This window comes from Gracilinanus agilis, chromosome 1 (assembly GCF_016433145.1).
Source record: "Gracilinanus agilis isolate LMUSP501 chromosome 1, AgileGrace, whole genome shotgun sequence".
In the NCBI taxonomy this organism is placed as follows: domain Eukaryota; kingdom Metazoa; phylum Chordata; class Mammalia; order Didelphimorphia; family Didelphidae; genus Gracilinanus; species Gracilinanus agilis.
In genome coordinates, this window is record NC_058130.1 from 134,123,017 (window position 1) to 134,145,629 (window position 22,613).

At 45.2% G+C, this 22,613-nt stretch overlaps 1 protein-coding gene across 1 annotated transcript; it reads right to left on the bottom strand.

Moving 5' to 3' along the window:
• Positions 1-245: 245 nt before the first annotated feature.
• On the bottom strand, positions 246-20,216 carry E4F1 (E4F transcription factor 1). The gene is made up of 14 exons (XM_044657082.1): positions 20,060-20,216; positions 14,376-14,521; positions 13,875-13,974; positions 5,949-6,157; positions 5,564-5,684; positions 5,112-5,264; positions 4,452-4,618; positions 3,080-3,295; positions 2,868-2,973; positions 2,345-2,562; positions 1,826-2,024; positions 1,525-1,661; positions 1,270-1,332; positions 246-1,036 (listed from the first exon to the last, which is right to left on the bottom strand). Exons 1-14 carry the CDS (start codon positions 20,214-20,216, stop codon positions 680-682), a joined length of 2,349 nt encoding a protein of 782 aa, XP_044513017.1. The 3' UTR covers positions 246-679.
• Positions 20,217-22,613: the final 2,397 nt, after the last annotated feature.

Here is a 22,613-nt window from a genome sequence, read left to right on the forward strand (position 1 = left end):
TCCACCCCATGCCCAGAGTGAGGAATGAACCCTATGGACAGGGGAGGGGGTGGCCCTGGCTCAGACCTGGCAGTGCCCTCCCCATCCTCCCCAGACACGGAGGGACCCGGGGCGGCCACCCACACCTGTAAAGAGCAGCCAACTGGTCACCAGCCGCACAGCCCTGAGGCTCTGGGGAGGTGTGGCAGGAGAGCCAGGGCCGGAGGGGGCAGAAGGCCCGGTCTTAAAGAAGGCTTTCATGGCTTTAATATTTTATTGTAAACAAAGGAAAAATCATTTTATTCCCGGCCCCAAATCCATAATTTGGGATCCATTTGTCTTAAATCGCTTTGTGGTTTGTAATGTACAATATGGCTTTCTTGCCTCCCTGGCTTGCTCAGGAAGGGTCCTGGCAGTGCTCTGGGCCAGCAGGCCGGCTCCGACTACCCAGAATTCTCGGCTGGGAAGCTCCAGATCCCATCACTCCCCCATCTTCCGGCACTCAGGACACTTTTGCTCCCAAAGGCCACCTCCGTCTGTCCATCCTCTGCATGATTCACGGCAGCCTTTCCACTATCTTCCTTCCCTTTTGTCAGAATTTTCTTCATGGGCTCAGATCCTCGCTGGGCTCCCCCCAGGCTTGGAGACCGCACGGTGCCGCCGATGAACACACATCTGCTCCTTCTAGGCCAGGCAGCTCCTACACAATGACTGTCTGTACCTCCAGTTCCCCCTCTTGGGAGGAGATCACAAACTCCCCCGCGTGCTCCAGGATCTCGATGTCCTCAGAGGCCACCATAGTGACTGTGGCCTGGTCAGCCTCAATTCCTGCCCGAGTCGTCAACACAGCCCCCTCTCCTATGGCTGAGGCGAGGGTCATGGCCACTTGCTCGGTAAGGCTCTCAGGGGTGGCGATGGTGATGGTGTCAGAAGCAGCTGCCGTGCTGGCCCCCATTCCCTCATCTTCATCCACGGTGACGTTCTGGACGATGATTTGGTGCCCGGAACCTGCCTGGTGCACAATCTGCTGCACTACCTTCATGATGTGGCTGTCCACCTGGGGGAGGGCAGAAGAGGAGGCTCAACTCTAGGACCAAGACCAGGAGGGTCCATGAGGAGAAGGTGGGGATCTGGGTTCCTTCACTCCCATTTCAGGACACATCCTGGCCCCTCAGGATCTGGCCAGCCTTTGTTCTCTGTCCCTGGGTTCTAGGGTGGCCTTACGACCCCACAATCCCATACCAGGCTTCACCCCCTGAACTGTCCTCAAGCCCCCCACTTCTACCCCACCTCAGCCTGTGTGCCCTCAATGATCTCCGTAGCTTCACTGGTCTCTGTGTCTTCTGTGGTGGCCTTGGAAAGGAAAAAGCAGACAGGGAGCTCTTAGCACACCTGGAAGGCCAGGACGGCTTATCCAGTAGGAGCCCTCCTCCCCCACCCCCAAACCCCACCCTTGTTCTAGCCCTCCCCAGCCCACCCAACTCAGTCTCCTCCATCCCTCACCTAGCCCAGCCCAGCCCAGCCCAGCCCAGCCCAGCCCAGCACCTCAATGATGTACTCCTGAGTATCAGCCACCACGGAGGAGAACTCCACCAGCACCGTGTGGGCATCCTCAGATATCGTCGGGGTGGCTGGGCTAGCCCTGGACATCACCACTTCTTCTACCTCCAGCAGGCAGCCTCCTGTAGACACGTGGTCAGAGCCTGGGCTAGCCCATGGGAAAACCAGCCCCTCACCCTGCTCCCACAGAGACCACCCACCCCAAACCCACATCAGAGAGCCAAAGCACCCCTCAGCCAGTCACCTCCCCAGCTCCCATCAGAAGGCCCCAGTGCAGCGCGCTAACCTTTGGTCCGCAGGTGCCGGTTGAGTGTGCCATGCTCGGCAAAGCCACGGCCACACTTATAGCACTTGAAGGGCTTCTCCCCAGTGTGATGCCGGACGTGCCGCACCAGAGAGCCCTTCTCCCGGAAGCCCCGGCTGCAGAACTGGCACACATGCGGTTTTTCCTCCAGGTGTATCCGGAAGTGCACCTGCTGGGCATTCTGTGAGACAAAGGGGGGGTCAGTATGAAGCCCCCACCCAGGAGAATTGGCATAGCTTCTTTCTCTCCCCTTTCAAGACACTCCTCTCAAACCTGCCATAGCCAGCTGGTGGAGGCTCCTGTGGAGGTCTCAGGTCAAGGGAGGCCCGGGGCAGGCAGGAGCCTGTTTAGGTAGGCCGAACCCCAAAGCCCCAGCAAATGACAAGATGGAGCAAGAAGGAAGGGCCAGCAACAGCCATCTCCCATGTCTGGCTCCCGGGGCATTTCCCTTCTCTGCCTATATCCTGGTTTCCTCTCTGATGAAGGGGAGAAACACCCCACCTTGGTCTTATAACGTTTCCCGCACTTGGGGCAGGCGTACGGACGCTCATCTGAGTGTACACGGCGGTGCCCCTTCACATGGGCAATGGTCTTATAGAGCTTCCCACACTCGCCACAGCGGAAGCGCCGCTCTCTAACGTGCACTTCCTGGTGCTTCTTCAGCAGGTAGGCCTTGGGAAACTCCTTTCCACACTGCTCACACCTGAACAGCTGTTGTCCTGCAGACGAAGGGAGACCAGCCCCCAGGGCACACACTGAACTTATCCCCAAGCATTCCCTGTCCCCAACATACATGGACCCGTACAGAGAGGTGGAGAGGGGCACCAAGGCAGACCCACACACCCAGCGGCACACCATGGGCCCCTCTGGGGTGGGCCGGGACCAAGAGTCAACCCCTCTCCTGTAGCACTGGTAGAGAAGTCTCCTCTGCAACCTCACATCTCCCCTCTTCCCTGCTCCACCCTCCCATTCTCCAGCCCAGATAGTCGGCCAAGGCCTCCAGAAAAGCTGAGCCCACACCTACCAACATGGACCTTGGCATGCATCTCCAGGGCCGGGGCCGATTTGAAGACCTCTACACAGTGAGGGCAGGAGTACTGTGTATATCCACTCTGGGATGAGGGGTCAGCCTGTGGGGATGGACAATTACCTCCTAAGTCTGTGCCCCCCACAGCACAGAGATTAACCCCAAGTTAATCTCAAAGCTAGAGAACAGCCCGCCGTGTGGGCACCTACTGTCTGTACTTCTTCCACAGCTACAAAGTGCTGTTCTCCTGTCCTCACCCCCTCAGGCCCTGGTTCTTGGGCAGTGCCGACACAAGGTGCAGCTGGTATGGGTCCCTCTTCTACTGCAACTCTCTTGATCACAAGGCCCGAGTTCTGCATGGCTTGTCTCAGCAAATTCTCACTGCTCACCTCCCCTTCAGATGGCACTTTTTCAGAGATGGAGGTCTACAGAGAATAGGGGGTTGTTGTTAATGCTACTTGGCACCTACATTGACATTCTTCAAAGAAGAGTCACATAAAAAAGGTTTCCCAGGGGCAGCTGGGTAGCTCAGCTGAAATGAGAGCCAGGCCTAGAGACGGGAGGTCCTAGGTTCAAACCTGGCCTCAGGCACTTCCTAGCTGTGTGACCCTGGGCAAGTCACTTGACCCCCATTGCCCACCCTTACCACTCTTCCACCTAGGAGCCAATACACAGAAGTTAAGGGTTTAAAAAAAAAAAAAAGGTTTCCCAACATTCTGACTACTCTGTTAGAGGGATCATGAGTACTGGTCCAGAATAGCCCACACAGATATATTTTACCTGAGAAGAGCTTTTTTTGGGGAGGCGTTAGGAGGAATGGAGGTGAGGGAAGCTGACCCCTCACAGAGACTATGCCTCTCTATAGCCCTCAATAAGATAGATAATATCTTCCACCAGCTCCAAAATTCATCCACTGTGGCCAAAAAGGAGCTCAGTCCTGTTCACTTTGATGAGGAAGCCCATCCTGACACTCCCCACATGGGAACTAAGTTTTTCAAAAGTTTGCCTACACACCACAAACATTAAAAAAAAAAACAGGACTCTTCTAAAGGTTGAGTTTACAAAGTTTGTACTAAGACAAAGGATGGAGCTTTTCCTGGTACTGGGATTCTTCATAGCCCTGCAGCCCTTAAGGAGAGCCAAGAATGGAAAGGAAGAGAACAGACCAGCTAGCTCTGTATTGGCACACATGCCAGAGGGAGCTGCTCACTTTCCCCTCTCCACACGCATATGAAGACATTTCCTTCATCACCTGCCCCTCTGTCCAGTGGGAGTACTTCCTCCCTCCCCTGTCTAGGGTAAGGTGGGGGGCTCACATCCAGCATGAGGGTGCTGTTTGGGCCCTTGGTTTCTAAAAGGTTCACCATCACTGAACCAGCTGTTCACCACCAGAACTCAATGGGTGGCAAATGTGTCCAGAACACAAAGACCAGAGAAACACGAGGGAAATTTCCCCAGTTGGTTATCTGCAAAGGGCTTATACCAGGGAACATCTCTAGAATAAGACCATTTATTTTCCTCCTGGTAGTCTGGCCAATCTAGTACCTAGTCTTTTCAAGTCCAGTCATGAGCTCCACTTACCTCCTGGGCTATGGTTTTCATGTCCACAGGAAGCTCCTGCATCTGGACATGTACCTCATGGATGACAGTGCCCTTGTCATCAGTGACAAGGTGAATCACTGGTGGTGTTGTCTCAATGGATTCACTTGTGATGGCTGTGACTGTTTCAGTGTTTGAATCACTGGATCCTGAAAGTAAAGAAGAAAACTACCATCTTTGCTCCCCAGATGCTCACAGAGCAACTTCCCTGGAAAGAAAATGGCATCTAAAGGAAAGGGGTGAGGGGTGGGGGAATCTCCTAACCTGTACCTCAGTCATCCTGTGGTCAGTGTTTCAGTCCTGTCTTCTCTGATGATGCCTAGCAATATCATCCCCCATTTTATATTTGGGAAGAAAAAGGCCCCAAGATTGAGTGACATATGTGGGGTTAAGTGCTTCTGAGTGCCTTCCCATTTCCAGGAACAACCCACGAATGACAGGACCAGAAACAATAACAAATCTGTGCATCCTATGATCTCATATGACCAAGGCATGTTTCCTTGTTTCCTAAGAGGGTGTAGAAGTCACCTGCTATGAAGAGACAGTCACTCTTTGTCCCTGAACAAGCATATACCCATAATTAGCCCCTTTGTGAATGACAGGCCAATAAGCTACTAGCTAGAAGGACCGCTATTTACATACCTGTGGGAACATCTTCTTTGCTAACAACTATTTCTTTGTTCATGTTGAATCGGATTTTTTCTGTACATGGGGTTAAAGATTTCAGATGTCGGGTCAGAGCTCCAGACTCCCTAAAGCTCTTCCCACAGTTCTTGCATTTGTAAGGGCGCTCATCTGGTGAGAGAACAGAGTCAACAGTTTTACAGATGACGAAGAGTTAAAAACAAACCCTAAGAGAAAAAAATTTCTTTCCCAGTTAACAGACATCCAGGATCTACTCATTCAGCCACACAGTCAGCTTTTCCCACCTAGAATCTGGTTACCTCAGGCCCATTCAATGCTATCCTAAAGTAGAACAAGACTATGATCCCAATTCTGCCCAGTCTCCTCTCTGGTGTCCACACATACAGAAGGCTGAACCAGTGATGCAGCTCCTACAGTCCCCAACCCACACCAACAACTCTAAATCTTACCTGTGTGCCGCCGGTGATGGCGGATGAGAGAACCCTTGGTCCTAAAGGAAGTTCCACATAACTTACACTCATAGTCCTTCTTGCTGCTATGTGTGATCATGTGAGCTTTGAGAATGCTGGCCTGGGAGAAGGAAATAATAGCATTCATGAGTTGTCTGGAAAATGGAAACTCTCTTTAAAACATTTAAGTCTCTCTCAGAAATAAGGGTGAAATGCCTCAGGGGATGAAGACAGGATGACTGGAGTCAAGAAAGTGAGCAGCAAATGTGACCATTGTCAGAGAGACCTTGCTCAGGAGAAGCCACAGCCCACCCTGCCTGGCGTGCATCCAAAGTGCAGGAGAACTCCACTGTCAATGAGGCCAGCCCAGCCCCATCTGGCTCACCGTCTTAAACGTCTTATGGCACAGCTCACACACGTAGCGCCCTTCTGTGTTGACCAGAAGCTTCACCTTCAGTAGCTCAGTGGAAACCTCTTGTTCAGTGTCTTCAGGACTAGCAGGACCTTCTCCAGCCTCATTGTCCCCAGACCCACTGGGGTTCTCAAAGACATGGTCTGTTGCTGCAACAATGACTTCTTTGATATGCCCATTGCCTGGGGAGAGAAGCAATGGCATCACATTCAGCTCTTGCAACCACAAAAAATTCCTGACAGCAGGAAAGTAGGGAACTGTTAGGGAACATGGTGCTAGTCCAATTTCACCTGGATAGCTTAGCCTTTGGCATTTCAGATGTTCCTGGCCCTTTATGGAGAATCACAGGAACTAGCATTCAACCCAGAGATTTACTACCAACAGATGCCTTAGAAAAGAAGTAGAATAGCTTTCCAGATGTCAGCTTGAAGGATGGGGTTAAGTCAATCTTGGATTTTCCCAGAAGCTCCTGGTTTTCTCTTTCTGAAACTGCTAACTGTCAAAGATTTCCTAAATCATGACAAAGCTTCGTTCAAGGAAAACTAAAACAACAAGGCCATGACTGGTCCTAAAGTGGCCCAATTTCTCCCAGGACAGGACACACAGACATGGCCAGAAGCAATTTGATCTATCTGGATCCACTGTCTTTCCTGTAGAGGTATGGATTCCTTGAAGTAATTCTGATTTTTTTTTTTTTGTTTTAAGAATATCAGGGACAATACTTTGACATTTCATCCAGAAAGGACCAGAAGGGAAAGTGGGTCACAGAAGAACCTGAATTTGTTAAATTTTCCCAGTCAGACTAGGAAGGGAAGCCAAAGCTTCATACTATGTCAAAAATCTGACAATAGCAAAAATTAAGCTCCTAAAACAATGTAAAATTCACGAGGCCAGTTCTAAGAGATAATCAACTGATAATCTGCTGACATCTGATTGGAACAAATGAATTTTCCCTACTCTAGAATCAGACTCTTAGGAGTGTATCCCTCCAGAACTTACATGAATGAATCAGGCAAGAAGAGATGATCAAACCCTAAAAAGTCACACACATTGTCCTTCCTCTCCACCACCATGTCCTTCCCTTTTTTCTTTTAAACCCTTACTTTCTGTCTTAGAATCTATCTTAGAAACTGTGTATTGGTTCCAAGGCAGAAGAGTAGTAAGGACTAGGCATTGGGGGTTAAGTTACTTTTCCAAGGACACATAGGTAGGAAGTATATGAGGCTAGATTTGAACCCAGGACCTCCTATGTCTCTAAGCCTCAAACCACTGAGCCACCTAGCTGCTCCCCACGTCCTTTCACCAGTAACACTAGTTGCTAAGCCCAGAAAAGAACACATAATGGAGAGCCCCATGTAATCTGTGCCTCAAAACACCAGAGCAGAACCAAGCTGGTGGTCTCATTCTATATATACAATGATTACTTGCCTGACCCTTTCATATGCTATCTCACTGCCATATATCCTGCCTTACTACATTTTTTAAAAAACCCTTACCTTCTGTCTTGGAGTCAATACTGTGTATTGGCTCCAAGGCAGAAGAATGGTAAGGGCAAGGCAATAGGGGTTAAGTGACTTGCCCAGGGTCACACAGCTAGGAAGTGTCTGAGGCCAGATTTGACCCTAGGACCTCCCATCTCTAGGCCTGGCTCTCAATCCACTGAGCTACCCAGCTGACCCCGTGCCTTACTACTCCAGTGACCAAATTTCCCCATTTCTCTTTCTTTATATAAAAACTTTGCAGAAGAGAAAAATGAATAATTAAACCCTTTATTTTTTCCCTTTACTTTCTGTCTTAGTAACAACTCTAGGACAGAAAGGTGAGGCAACCACTGGGGTTAAGTGACTTGCCCAGGGTCACACAACTAGGAAAAGCCTCAGGCCAGGTTTGAATCAAGGTTCTCTTGACTCCAAGCCCAGTGCTCTATCCCTGAGCCATCTAGCTACCCCAATAATTAAACTCTTTAACAATTTAACATGCTTCCAACTGACCTTCTACATGCTAGTACCATAAAGATGTCAGCAAAAAGATGAGGTGGAAAGAGAGCTGGATGTGAATCCAAAGAAATGGGTTCAAATTCTACTTCTAACATTTGTAAGACATTTGATCTTGGGTGAAGTAATTTCACTACATCTCAGTCTCCTTATTCACTAATCAGGGGAAATAATTCTTATAGTCATAAAGAGTTTCTACAAAGAGCTATAGAAATATCTATTTATTGCTGTTAAGAAAAATTTATTTTGACCAGTCCTGCATGCAGTCTGCAGAATGGGGCATTCCAGACAGGAAATTTCTGCCAATGTAAACTGGCTCCTTCTCTATAACTTAAAATCTTAGAGGTTGCTGAACTTGTTTGCATTTTTTAGTATTTTGACAACTACATTTGAATATAATTGATCTCATTTGTAATCCTATTTTATTTTACACATTTAAAAACACCATCCTGAAAAAATACATGTACAAAGATATTTATAGACACGCTCTTTGTGGTGGCACAAAATTGGAAAATGAGGGGATGCCCTTCAATTGGGGAATGGCTGAACAAATTGTGGTATCTGTTGGTGATGGAATACTATTGTGCTCAAAGGAATAATGAACTGGAGGAATTCCAAGTGAACTGGAATGACCTCCAGGAATTGATGCAGAGTGAAAAAAGCAGAAACAGGAGAATATTATGCACAGAGATGGATACACTGTGGTTCTTGATGTGGATAGTGTTCTTCCTCATAAGTCCCTCAGAATTTTCAATTTTACCACAGTGTATCAATCTCTGTGAATAATGTTCTTCTGGTTCTGCTCCTTTCACTCTGCAACAATCCAGGAAAATTCTGAGGGACTTATGAGGAAGAACACTATCCACATCAAGAACTGTGGGAGTAGAAACACAGAAGAAAAACATTTCCTTGATCACATGGATTGATGGGGATATGACTGGGGATGTAGACTCTAAATGATCACTCTATTGCAAATATTAATAATATGGAAGTGGGTTTTAAACAATGATACATGTAAAACCCAGTGGAATTGCTCATCATCTCTAGGAGGGGAGGAAAAGAACATGAATCATGAATCATGTAACCACGGAAAAACACCCTAAATTAATTAATTAAACAAATAAGCTTTTTTTTTTAAAGAAAAAAATTATGATGAGAAAACTGAAAAATAAAAAAATATTACCCTGAGGTTCACAGGTTATAAAAGGGGTCTAGGATACAAAAAGCTGAAGAATCCCTGCCTCAGAGATATGCCCAAGAACTGAGAGAAGACAGGTCCCTGAGCCAGTTGTGTCAGTAGTATGAAACAATGCCTTCCAGATTCTTAAAGGAGCTCTTTAGCTCTACGCTGCTTCTCATTGAGAAATATGGCCCCATTATTAAGAAATATGTTTGTACATCAACTGCACCTATTTCTGAGACAGCGTTTTCTGATGTGATGTTAACTGGGTCACAGCCCTGGACTCATTACTGGTGAGCTTTAACCAGCTGAGCCTGTTGGGCCAGCCTAGAAAGTTGGAAGGAGGGGCAGGGCCAAGAGAGACACAGATGCATTCTAGGATCTGTAGAAGGAGAAAAGGAAAAGAAGAGGAGAGCAAAGTAAAGAGAGAGGAGAGAGATGCAAGAAAAACTAGGGAATACAATGGGAAACTAGAAAGAAGGAAATGGCAGTAGAGGAGTGGGGTCTGGTTGCCAAAGAGGTGGCATTCGACCTAAAGAGAGGCAGAAGTGGGAGCCTGTGCCTTGTGTACCTAATTACATGGCTGGCACCAGTGCAATCCACATAATAACTACCAGGATCAAAGTACAACTGGGTGCCTACCCACAGATCTTCAAGAACAAAGTGGGCGTCTGACTTTGGGCCAAAGAGAACTGGTTTTCCAAATGATATCTTCCCTGAAACAGGAATTCCAAATGAAAATCCAATTATTACCTTACATTCTGCATAGTAAGGAGCTGCTGCCTATGGATTTCATCTTCCTCTTCCTCTCCCCCTTCACTCTGATTGGATTAAAAGGTTGCTGTCCATACCAGTTTCTTTCAAGGCCTTGCATTTTATATCATACTCTCTCATAGACTTGTAATGTACTTTTTGGCTTTAGCTCTTGGCAGAGACCCCTTATAGCCATTTTCTGCCTTCAATTTGTGTGTACTCAGCCTCTTAGCCAAGAAAAGATCTTCCTCTTCCCATCTGAGAAGTCATTTACATTTCTGTCATTCAAAAATGCATCGAGCACCACTAGCATTCTCCAGGAAGATTTCTTTGATAAAGAAGAGAATAATCCCAACTTACAACAAACTCCCTTTCAGTAACTAGCTCCAAGCTCCCCATGGTACAATATATTTGACCAGTTCCTTTAACTTTCAAAGTATTTTGACATTAACTCATTTGCTCATAATGACACTCACTCCTCTGAGGCAGGACAGAGATTATTATCTCCATTTAACAGAAAAAAAAAAACTGAGGCTGAGAGATATGAAGCAAGTTGTTTAAAAGTACATAGAGGGGGCAGCTGGGTGGCTCAGTGGATTGAGAGCCAGGCCTAGAGACAGGAGGTCCTGGGTTCAAATTTGGCTTCAGACACTTCCCAGCTGTGTGACTCTGGGCAAGTCACTTAACCCCCATTACCTAGCCCTTACCACTCTTCTGCCTTAGAGCCAATACACAGTATTGATTCTAAGACAGAAGATAAGGGTTTAAAAAAAAAGCATATAGAATTCCCACCATTGCCATGTTATCTCCATGACTATTCCACATATATGGACCTGGGTAGCTAATTAACGAACATCTATCCTGTTTCTGCTGTTATAAAGAAGAGGTAATTAGAGTAAGACAGATGAAGGTTTGCAAAGGACAGATGCATGAGACTGGAAGATGGAAAGATTCTGGAATGCTGGAAGGAAAGGTTAAGCTGGGACTGAAGGGCTGTGGTTGCTTTCTCTGGATGTGAATCTTGAGGGAGTGGCTGCCAAGTCCTGAGGTTTCCTGATCCTGCCCTTGCTGCTATCCTTGTTGCTGTATTGGAGAGGAAGGTCCTATGAACCTGTGCCTAGCTTAACCAGCACCCAACTATCTGCACTGTCAGTAAGCAGAGGTCTGGGTCCAGTTGGACCTACCCTTGGGTCCCTATCTGAACCTGTCACAGACCATCACTTCTATTAACAATCAAGAGAGATTTAGATAGTGCAGGGTAGTTAGAACAGGGTCTGGGTTACAGGTTAGAAAGGTAAGGGTGATTAAGTGTAGACCATCAAATCTCTGAAGGCCCTTCATGAGAAGGTTTAGAATCTGGGGTGATTAGCTAGTGAACTAGTGATAGGGATTCCCTTTACCCCTCCAAACCTCTCTGTGAAAATAAACTATACTTTCCACTGACTTTACCCAGCTCTGTGACTAAGTGATCTGTGTGCTGGATCCAGATCTGCTCTGATTTGGTCAGGGCTACCTACTGGGCCCTTCAACCCAAAGTGTGAAAACCCTGGTACTGGCCCAAAATAATCAGTTGGTCATCATCTGACCATATCTCCCAATACCCATAAAAAACTGCTCAGACTAAGTCTTAGCAATTTCTAAACAATATAGGTCCCAGAGGCCCTGAAAAACAAATGCCTGCTGAGGTAGGGGCAGGACTGGGTTGAGAAGGAAAAAAGAGAAATAAGAGAAAAAACTGAGCAGGGGGTGGGAGTGAGGGGTTTTCAGAAGAGAAAACAGAGGATAAAGAAGAGAGAAAAATCTAAGGTATATTCAGCAGTTATCACAGTCTGCAGGGACACCAAACTGTGAAGGGAGCAAAAGGGCCTTCACCAACAGTATTTCTAGTACTCCATGGTCCAGCCCCCCTACTTTACAACCTCCTCACCACCACCTCCAACCTGTTCCTCCTCAATGCCTCAATATGAGATATTCTCTCTTTTGAAATCTATTTTCAGAACGGTTTCTGGTATCTATCCTAGAGACATTGAAAGACAGCAGCAGTCATAGAATCTTAAACATAGTAGGTAATAGACTAGTATGACCTTCCTGCCCCTCATTCTTGACAGTCCAACTCCTGTTTCAATGCTATCCTCCCTTACCTGTGTCTCTCAGGACTCCTAGTTTCTTTTAAGAGGGAGGAAGGGAAGGAAGAGAGGGAGGAAGGGAAGAAGAGAGGGAGGAAGAGAGGAAGGGAGGAAGGGAGGGAAGGAGGGGAGGAAGGAAGGAAGGCAGGAAGGAAGGAACGAAGGAAGGAAGGAAGACTCAGCTCAAGTACCAACTTCTTTTTTTAAAAAACCCTCACCTTCTGTCTTAGTATCAATTCTAGGACAGAAGAGCAGTAAGAGCTAGTAGGCAATCAGGGCTAAGTGACTTGTCCACAGTCATGAAACTAGGAAGTCTCTGAGGCCAAATTTGAACCCAGGTCATTCAGATTCCAGGCCTGGCCCTCTATCCACTGTGTTATTTAGCTGTCCTTTAAGTACCAACTTCTACATGAGGCCCTTCCTGATCCCCTAAGATGCTAGTGCTATTTGCCACCTCCAACAAAAATCTTGTAATGACTTTGTCTATATTTAACAATTACCTATGTATGTACATCTATTTCCCCAGTAATATAAGCTCTCTGTGAAGGAAGTTCTTGAGGGGACTTTGATTACAAGGATAGAATGGAAACTCTGGTGCCCTCTGAAGTCAGCAGAGAAAGCCACAATTGAGGTAGGGGAAAATAAGGCAGGTGGTCCCCTGGGTGCGTAGGCAAAAGAGGAAGGGCAATAGTTGGCTTATCAGTTATAATATTATACAATATTATTATATAATATGACAATATTATATAATAATATATCAGTTATAATAGTTGGCTTACACATGACTTTGTGAATGTCAGTGGGCAGAGATAAAGTTAGATAAACTAAGGCTGGACCAGATTTCAGGCTTGTCTGCTTCCATGTTGGGGCTGACTGAGGACTGATGGCACTACTGTGGTAGAATATAGGCCGAAAGCCAGTTAAATGGAGGCTATATAGTAATTCTTTCTTCAGGAATGATTAATTTCCTTGCTCTTCTCTCATTCTTTCCTTTCTAATTATTAAAATATTAAAATCTACAGCCAATCTCCCCATTTTTTATCTTTACAGCTCCTTGCAGTCAGACATTGATTTTGCTTTTGCCTATGTAACTACAGTGCCTAGCAGAGTACCTGGCATCTATGAGTCCCTTAAAAAATGCTTGTTGGGAGGCAGCTGGGTGGTTCAGTGGATTGAGAGCCAGGCCCAGAGATAGGAGGTCCTGGGTTCAAATTTGACCTCAGACACTTCCTAGCTGTGTGACCCTGGGCAAGTCACTTAACCCCCATTGCCTAGCCCTTACCATTCTTCTGCCTTGAAATCAATATACTGATTCCAAAATAGAAGGTAAGGGTTTAAAAAAAAAATAATGCTTGTTGATTGACCAACTTTTGTCCTCCAGGGAAACTTAAATTTATACTCTAAACTCTCTTTGGAATCAAAGGTTTTATCTCTTGTTAAAGGAATTCTAGATATCTGCTAGCAAGTGAGATTTTGAGGGTAAAGGGCCTTATGCTGGTCCTAGAATATAGAGTCCCAGGGCAGGGATGAATATAAAACTGTGGGATTGTAGAAGTCAGGACTGGCAAAGATTCCAAAAAGCATCACTTCAATCCCACCTTTTCAGCTGAAGAACCTGAGGTCCAGAGATGTTCAGTGACTTGCTCATATACCTTACAGAGTTAACAGAGAGTACTCAAGAGGATTAGCACTCAAACCTGGGTTCTCTAACCTCAAATCCAGCATCCTTCACACTGCCCCTGGCAAACCCAATAGCCCTTAAATCAAGACCATTAAAGTGCATCATCCTTAGCATCTCCTCCTGGAGGCAGCAATCCAATGCCCTGGAAGCCAGAGACCCACTTACCAATGATGTCTGGAGCACTGCTGACATCCTCTGAAAGAGTAGATGCTTCCACAACAATATGAGCCACTGTGATGGACTCCTCCCCAGATGGGACCACCTGCTGTAATACAAGATGGATTGCAAGAAGGAGAAACATCAGAAAACATACGACTCAGAGAAAGACTGTTTGTTTCTTCTGTTTTTGATAGCAATTACTCTCCTTTAAAAGGAAAGCTGAGGGAAGCATTATTCAGAAAGAGATCTCTTAAAACAGGATGAATTCTTCCATCTCTCTGTTGTGGACTGACTTCCCCCTCCCAACCACCAATTGTATCTGTTTCACCAAGCTGCAAGTAGGTGGACACTATGTGATATGCAAAACATCTGAGGATTGGGAAGGGGATTCACCCCAAGAGGAAAAAAGGCAAGTAAAGAGCCTTTGCATCCCAAACTACATAGATGGGAACCAGTCACAGGTTAAGTCAGTTCTCCAGTACAGGGACTAGCCCACATCATCTTTACCTCCTGGCCAAGCAGAGCTGCTGCTGTGGCTGTCGTAGCCTCCTGGGGTGTACGTTGACATGCCTTCTGTATTTTGTGTTGCACAAAGTCTTCCAGGGTAGTGAACTCAGACTGGCAACGGCCACACTTGTGCACATCATCTTCATCTGGAAATGAAGATGCAATAGCATGTAATATGTAAACAGCTGCTCCCATAATCTCTAAGCTGGAAGAGCTTTCAGGAATCTAATCCAACATTTACCTGAAGGAAGAATCTTGGCTACCATATCTCTGACACTATCCAGCCTCTGTTTAAATACCCCAAGATCATTTAATAACTCTCAGTTAATTCATTCCATTGTTCACTCAATCAAGTGATAAACATTTATGTGCCAGGCACTGTGCTAGAGGACAAAGACAAAAATAAAACATTTGCTGCCCTAAAGCTTATATTCTATTGAGGAAGACAACATATAAGTGTATAAGTATATACAAAATAAATAAATACAAGATAATTGAGGGAGTAAGAACTAGCAGTTGGGGAATGAAAAAGACTTCATTCTTGAAAGCAGAAAATAGATCCTGAACTCAGTTGTGAAAGAAACCAGAGAGGAGAAAGGAGGGCATTCCAGACCTACATGTGGCTATTGCCAAGGCACAGAGAATAGAAATAGTGTCTTGTATGAGAAATGGAAGAAGGCCAGTTTAGCTAGTACTGAGGCAGGAGGAAGACATAATAAGCCTAGAAAAGTAAAGACCAGGTTGTGAAGGGCTTTATAAGATTTGACTACAGGGAACTGCTAGTGTTTACTGAGTGGGGGAAAGATATGCTCAGACCTGTACTGTAGGAAAATCACTTTGGCAGCTATATGGAATATGGACTCGGGAGAGAAAGGCAGGGGACTGGCTACTACTATAGTCCAGAGATGAGACGGCTAATTGAAAATAACCTGTCACAGGTCTACCCTTAGAAACCTCATCCCTTAAATGGTCAAAGGATATGAATGGGCAGTTTTCAGAGGAAGAAATCAAAGTGATCTATAATCATATGAAAAAATGCTCTAAATTGCTATTAAATAAAAAATTAAAATAACTCTTACACCTATCAGATTGGCTAATTGGCAAAAAAGGAAAATGATAAATGTTAGAGGGGATGTGGGAAAATTGGGTCAATAAAGGATTGTTGGTGGAATTGTGAACTGATTCAACCATTCTGGAGAGCAATTTGGAACTGTGCTCAAAGGGCTACAAAATTGGGCATATTCTTTGATCTAGCAATACCACTACTAGGTCTGTATCCCAAAGAGATTTGTTAAAAGGAGGGAGAGAAAAGGAACTATGTGTAAAAAATATGTATAACAACTCTTTTTGTGGTGGCAAAGAATTGGAAATTGAGGGGACGTCCATCTTATAGTACAACAGAAATACACCAATCTGATCCAGCAAGCATTAAATAAGTGCTTACTATATGTATCCCAGGAATTGAGGCCCAAAGGCACAAGGTAAAGCAATCCTTGCTTTGGAGGAGCTCACAGCCTACTAGGGAGATACAACATGTAAACAGAGAAGGGAGCCAAAGTTCAACTACTCAGATCATTTGAAGAGAGAGAATACACTAACAACTAAAAAGAACAAGAACGGCTTCTTGTAGGACAAGAGTTCTTAACCTGGTGTCTGTGAACTTTTTTTTTTTTTAGTATTTTGATAACTGCATTAATATAATTGGTTTCCTTTGTAATCTTATACATTTTAATTTGTTTTGTCATTTTTCAATCATGTCTGACTCAGCGACTCCATTTGGGGTTTTCTTAGCAGAGATACTGGAGTGTTTTACCATTTCCTTCTCTAGTTCATTTTATAGATGAGAAAACTGAGGCAAATAGAATTAAGTGACTTGACCAGGGTCACATAGCCAAGAAATGTCTGCAGTCAGATTTGAATCCAGGAAGAGGAGTCTTCCTGATTCCTGGTCCATCACTGGATCTACTATCCATTTGCATTTATAAAACATTTTTTTTTAAACCCTTGTACTTCGGTATATTGTCTCATAGGTGGAAGAGTAGTAAGGGTGGGCAATGGGGGTCAAGTGACTTGCCCAGGGTCACACAGCTGGGAAGTGGCTGAGGCCGGGTTTGAACCTAGGACCTCCTGTCTCTAGGCCTGACTCTCACTCCACTGAGCTACCCAGCTGCCTCTATAAAACATTATTTTGAGAGGGGTTCCATAGACTTCAATAGATTGCCTAAGAGGTCCAGAAGACAAAATGAGGAGAAATCCTGTTGCAGGAGATGGCTTATGAGCTTCAATCTGAAAAAAGCTAGACTCTTGGAGCAGAGGGAGAAGAGAGGACATTCCAGACATAGAGGACAGATTGTCATGGAGGCAGGAGAATCACTGAGTTGGGGGAAACAGCAAGTAGACCAATCTGACTAGACAGTAGAACTTATGAAGGGGAAAAATGTACCAAAATACTAGAAGAATTACATCATATTGTAATTATTTAAAATGCTAAGCTGGAGAGTTGGTGTTTTATCCTAGAAACAACAGAGCCACTGAAGGTTCTCATAGTCAGACTTGTACATGAAGGTATTTTGGCAGCTGTGTGAAGATAAGGTGAGAAAAGGGAAGCCAGAAGTACAAATAGGAGATGGTTATATGTAATACTCCAGGCAAGAGGTGAATGAGCCCGAGTAGGTGTTAAAGAAGATGGAACAAGACAAGGTGAAAGGAGATTCAAAAGAACTTAGCAAGTCATTAGATATGAAGTATGAGAGAGAAGGAAAAGTTGAGGTTGACTTAAATGTTGTAAATCATTTGACTAGAAAATGGTAGTGTCCTTAGCAGAACTAAGTAAGATGAGAAGAGGGATGGATTTAGGGGGGAACGATAATGAGTTCTATTTGGGACTTAACTAAATTTGAGATATGTATGAGACATGAAGTTGGAAACATCCAGTAGAGGACCAGAGCTCAAGAAAGAGAGCAAAGTTGGAAATATTGTTATCGGAGTCATTTACATAGAAATTGCAAGTGAATCCAGGGAAGCAAAGGAGATCACCAAGAGAGAAAGAATATGGGGATGTCAATTCTAAGCAATCACTCTATTGTAAATATTAATAATACAGAAATAGGACTTGATCAATGATACATGTAAAGCCCAGTGGAATTGCTCACTGGCTATGGGAGGGGGGAGGGAAAAGGCAAGGGAAATAACATGAATCATGTAACCATGGAAAAATACTCTAAGTTAATTAATTAAATAAATTTTTTTTAAAAAAGAGAGAAAGAATAGGGAGAGAGAAGGTGGTGGCTCAGTACAGTTTTAGGGGATTTGCCCATAGTTAGATAACATAGAGAAGGAGGAAGATCTAGCAAAAGAGACTGACTTAGAAGGAAAGGTCAGAAAAATAAAAGCAATATCACGGAAACTCGGGATAGACAAGAACTAGGAACAAGTCAAAGGATTTAGCAATTAAGAGATCACTAGCAACCTTGAAGAGAGTGGTTTAGGTAGCCAAAGAAGTCAGAAGTCAGAATGCAAGGGTGAATGAAGTAAATAGGAGAAGAGGAAATAGAGGTAATTTCCCCCACATCTTTAGACTTTTGAAATCCATTTCTTCTGAAAACTATCAATTGGGGGGAATATTTTTTTGCATTAAACAGCTTTGAAAAAGATCTGATATCCCAGATATAAAAAACAAACACAAGCATATTAAACCCAAGAACTAGTTCCCATAAGATAAAGAATACAGTTCTCAAGAGAACTGCAAACTATAAACAACCATATGAGCAATTGCTCCAAATTGCTAATGTGATAAGTGTATTATAAAGACATTTTATTTTACCAATTATGTGTAATAACAAATTTCCACATAAATTTTCTGAAGTTACATGATTCAAATTGTCTCTCTCCCTCTTCCCAGAGCTGGCAAGCAATTCAATTTGTGTTATATATATGTATTATCATTAGAAACATATTTCCATACAATATGAGAAATATAAATCAAAACAATTCTGAGAATTCACTTAACATCCAGTAATTTGGCAAAAAAGACAAGAGTTAACCAATCAACATTCCAGAGAAACTAAGGAAAGCCATAGGTATAGAACTCAGTTGAAAAGTATAATATGGAACAAAGGGTTGAGCACAAACTGCAACCTGACTAGGTTAAAACATATAATACTAGGAGTTACTCATAAGGGGTCTAGGGTAGGCTTCATTCCTGACTCACAACTTCTCAAAGGCAGGAGCTCAGTCATGGCGGGAGGACGCCAGACTTGCCCTCTAGTTGGCCTGTGCATACATAAGGCAAGACTACATCAGAAAAACCACAGGAAATTAGTTCCTTGCATCATCAGCAATTGGAGCTCTAACATTCTTCTACAACCAGATCCTTCATACAGACAACACAGCACTTCCAGAATGCCTATTTCATAAAAGGTAATTTTCAGTCTCTTCTCCCTTCCCCCCAGTCCCATATCCCCTTCTTTACCTGGCTGCAGAGAGGTTTACTCACCCTCTCCCTGATCTCTGCTTCACAAGGACCAAAATGGTGATTCTATAAAAATGACAGCTAGCATTTCTCTAACAATTACCATGTGCTAGGCACTGCACTATGCAATTTACAATTATTGTCATTTGATTCTCACAACAGCCCTGGGAGGTAGGTGCTATTATTGTCACCATATTACAAATGAAGAAATTGCAGCAGGTAAGTTAAGTAAGTCATATGAGCCCAGGGTCAGTCACACAGCTAGCTGCTTTCTAGGACAAGAAAATGTTGAGAGACAGAAAAACTACAAAATGCTCTGAGACTGCAGAGGCCCTTCTTCAGTAGGCATGTGGTATCCCTTGGCAGCTGACCCATTTCAGATCTGCAGAAAGTCAAAAGCTGGAAGGAACTTCAGAGTTCTAGTAAACCCCTCATTTTACAGATGAGACAGCTGGGTCAGGAAGACAAACTCCAATCTGGCCTTGGACACTTAATTGTGTGACCCTGGGCAGGTCATTTCCCTTGTTTGCCTCAGTGTTCCTCATTTCTAAAATAGAGATCATAATAGCACCTCTCTCCCAGGATTATTGTGAAGATCAAATGATATAATAAAGAATGCTTGGCACATAGTAAGCATTATATAAATAGCTATTAGTTATTATTTTGAGAAAATGGAGGTCTAGAGAAACTGACTATTCAATGATTACAAAGCAAAACTGTGAAAGACCTAGATCTAACACACTCTTACAGACCGCTGACTCTGAACTCTTTGCTAGATCACAGTACCCCGACAGTCCTCCAGACCTGGCAGCAACACCAGCTAAGGTGGATGCAGGGTTGGTAGGGAAGGAGACAGAGAGCCCAGGCTAGGGGGGGGGGGGGTCAGAGTGAGGGGCGTGGTGGTCTACAAAAAAGCGGCCTAAACAACTCCAGCCCCGCCTCCCTCCACCTACCCCTCCCCTGGTCGGGCCCCAGCTGGGGTCAGTGAGTGCGGGGTACGGGTGGATATGCTGGGAAGGGAACACGAGGGTAAGGGCCTTTGCCCCAGAACAGAAGCAGAGACTCGAGCTGGAAGGAAAATGCGGGGTGCCAGCATGGGGGAGGAGCAAAGGAGGGGGGGAGGGGCACCCATGAGGTCACGTCAGTCCCGGGGTCAGGGGTCAGATGGAGACCGGAGCCTCCTGGCCTGCCGGCCTCAGCCTCCCCTCTTTACCTTCTTCGCTGAATGGCGTTGCGAGACCCAGAAACCCGCCGGGAGCTGAGGCCGCCGCCGCCGCTGCGCCCCCAGGATCGCCCCGCTCCCCCCCGGCCCCAGCCCCGGCTCCTGCCGTATGAGCTGCCGCCACCCGCACGGCCATTGCGCCCTCCATGTCGCAACGCGCCGCAGGAAGATGGCGGATTTACGACCGTGTCGTCATAACAACGGGCCGGGCCGGGAGGGAGGAAGAGAGGGGCAGTGCGGGGGCGGGGCGAGACACCGGGCGGGGCCCGAGCGATGAATGGGCGGGGCCGGGTGGAGGCGGAGCATGGGCGGAGCAGGGAGGGAGGGAGGAGCTGTCGGGTTGGGGCGGGGCAGGCTCCTGCCAGCCGGAACCTTCCCTCTCCGAACCGGTCAGTTTCGTGGGGCTGCGGCTGGGGCTGACCTCCCTCTGGGCTAGCTACAAGCTGGGCTCTGGGCAGACACCCCTCTGGCCCCGTCCCTTCTGGCAGGCCTCCTTTCCTTCTCTTGCCCTTGGGGGGCGTTGGGCCTGAAGTCGGGAAGTCTCGAATTCAAGTTCCTACTCAGACCTGGCTAGGACAAATCACTGAACTTCTATTTGCCTCCATTTCCCTCGCTACGAGAATCAAATCTGATATTTGTCCAGCCCTTAGCACAGTGGCTGGCTGCCCTGGCAGTGCTCTTCTCTTGAATCTCTACACATATGCTATCTTTTTCATAAAACCTAGATGGCTGGCACTGTGCCATGCATCCTTCTCTCCCTTTTCCCTGACTCTCACTGACCATACAGGCTGGGGACTTGGAGCACAAGATATCACCCCTGCCATTGTGGCTTTGTGAGCTATACACAAGGCTCTGGTTCTGAGGTTAGGGGCCTCAAAGAATCTTGGGAGAAGGGCTTTAGGGTACTCCCCAAACCTCCAGGGTCTCATCTCCCCCCACTAGCTCTCTGGAAAAGAACTGATGGTCAGTTTACCACCATTGGCAATGACAGGTTCAAATACTCTTTTCCAACCATCTTTCTTAGGTAAGGAAACCTGTGACACTGCCAATGGCACTCAATAATGAGGTACGATTTTGACATGTCTATGTCAATACCATATTGCCTGTTAGCACAACCATGTGCCCAGCTATTGCTGATTAAATGTAGATTACCACCCTTGCTCTCAGTATGATGAAAATCAAGATCGTTGTTCCACCTGGGGCACAAATCTCCATCTTGACCTCCCTGGTCTCCTTCTGTTGTGGGGTTACAACCAGATGTTGTGGAGTATAATAGTGAACCCCTGGATTCGGGAAAGATAACTTTTGCAAGAATGCAAGACTCTGAAACTTAGCTTAAAAAAAAAAGAGAAATGTATTAATTTGGAAAGTAATGTTGAGAATGGCCAGGAGGATAGGAAGGTGGAACAGCAAGATGGGGAGCTGCTCCTTGGGAGGACAGCATGGATGGAAAAGCTGTTCATACCATCAATTCTGGAGATTTTATACTCTTCACAACAGTGAAAGTGTGACCCTGTGCAATGGTGAAGACACGACTATAGTGTGGTAAACACTCAGGCATTCGGTGGGGGGGTTTGGTCATCTGACCCAGTCTTCCTGAAGACATAGGGGGTGACCCTTATAATTTAGGGGACAGATGGATGTCTGAGATACAACTTGATGATATCAAGGAGGTGTATCTCTCCGTCCATCTAAAGGACAATCCAAGGAGGATAATCCTCTCAGGGTCTTATAGGAGTTATCAGATGTTTTGGGTTAGGAGTCACAAGTATGTAAGGGAGCAAAAGAATTTCCCTGCTTACAGTTTGCCTGAAACACTTCTTTGGTTTTGGGGGTACAACGCCCATACTACTTCCAACAGATGTATGAAGAATCTCTGCCCTTCTTTGTACATAGCAAATGCTTCTAAATGGACTGGTTTTTAAATTTGTTTTTGTCTTTTGTCAAAGGGTGTGATATGATAATTGCTCAAAAAAAAAAAAAAGACGACTTTGGCATGGCTTTGTTTAGTTTTGTTTTGGGCATTTGACTTGGTATTTAAAAACTGGATCAGTGAAGTGATGAGCAAGCTAAGTAAGATAAACATTCCCAAAGTTTTGTTTTTGTTTTTAGTAGTCATTCCAAATATTGTATAATACATTGTTATAGAGCGTTACTTATTTCTGTGAAGGCTGCCTTGCCCTAAAAAAGAAGCTAATTAAATAAATTCAAAGTAGAGTGAAGTGGAGGGAGTTAAATAGTATCACTATGTAAATTGTGTATTTTTTAAAATTCTTTTTGTATCTTCTGCCTAAATATGTTTTTTGTCCAAACCTAAATGTCTCTCTCCCCTTTTCTAAAGAGATTTTAATTAAGGCTTCTTAAGCTATACTGAGGAGTTTCTGTGAGATTAGTCAAAGTACTTGGGCTGGGTCAGAGGAGGAGCTTTATTTGTGCACTAATTTAAGACTAGAAGCAAAGAAAGAGAGAGAGGAAGAGAAGGAAAAAAAGTAAAAAAAGTGAAGAAAGGGAGAAAGAAAGAAGAAAATCATGATTGGCATCATGA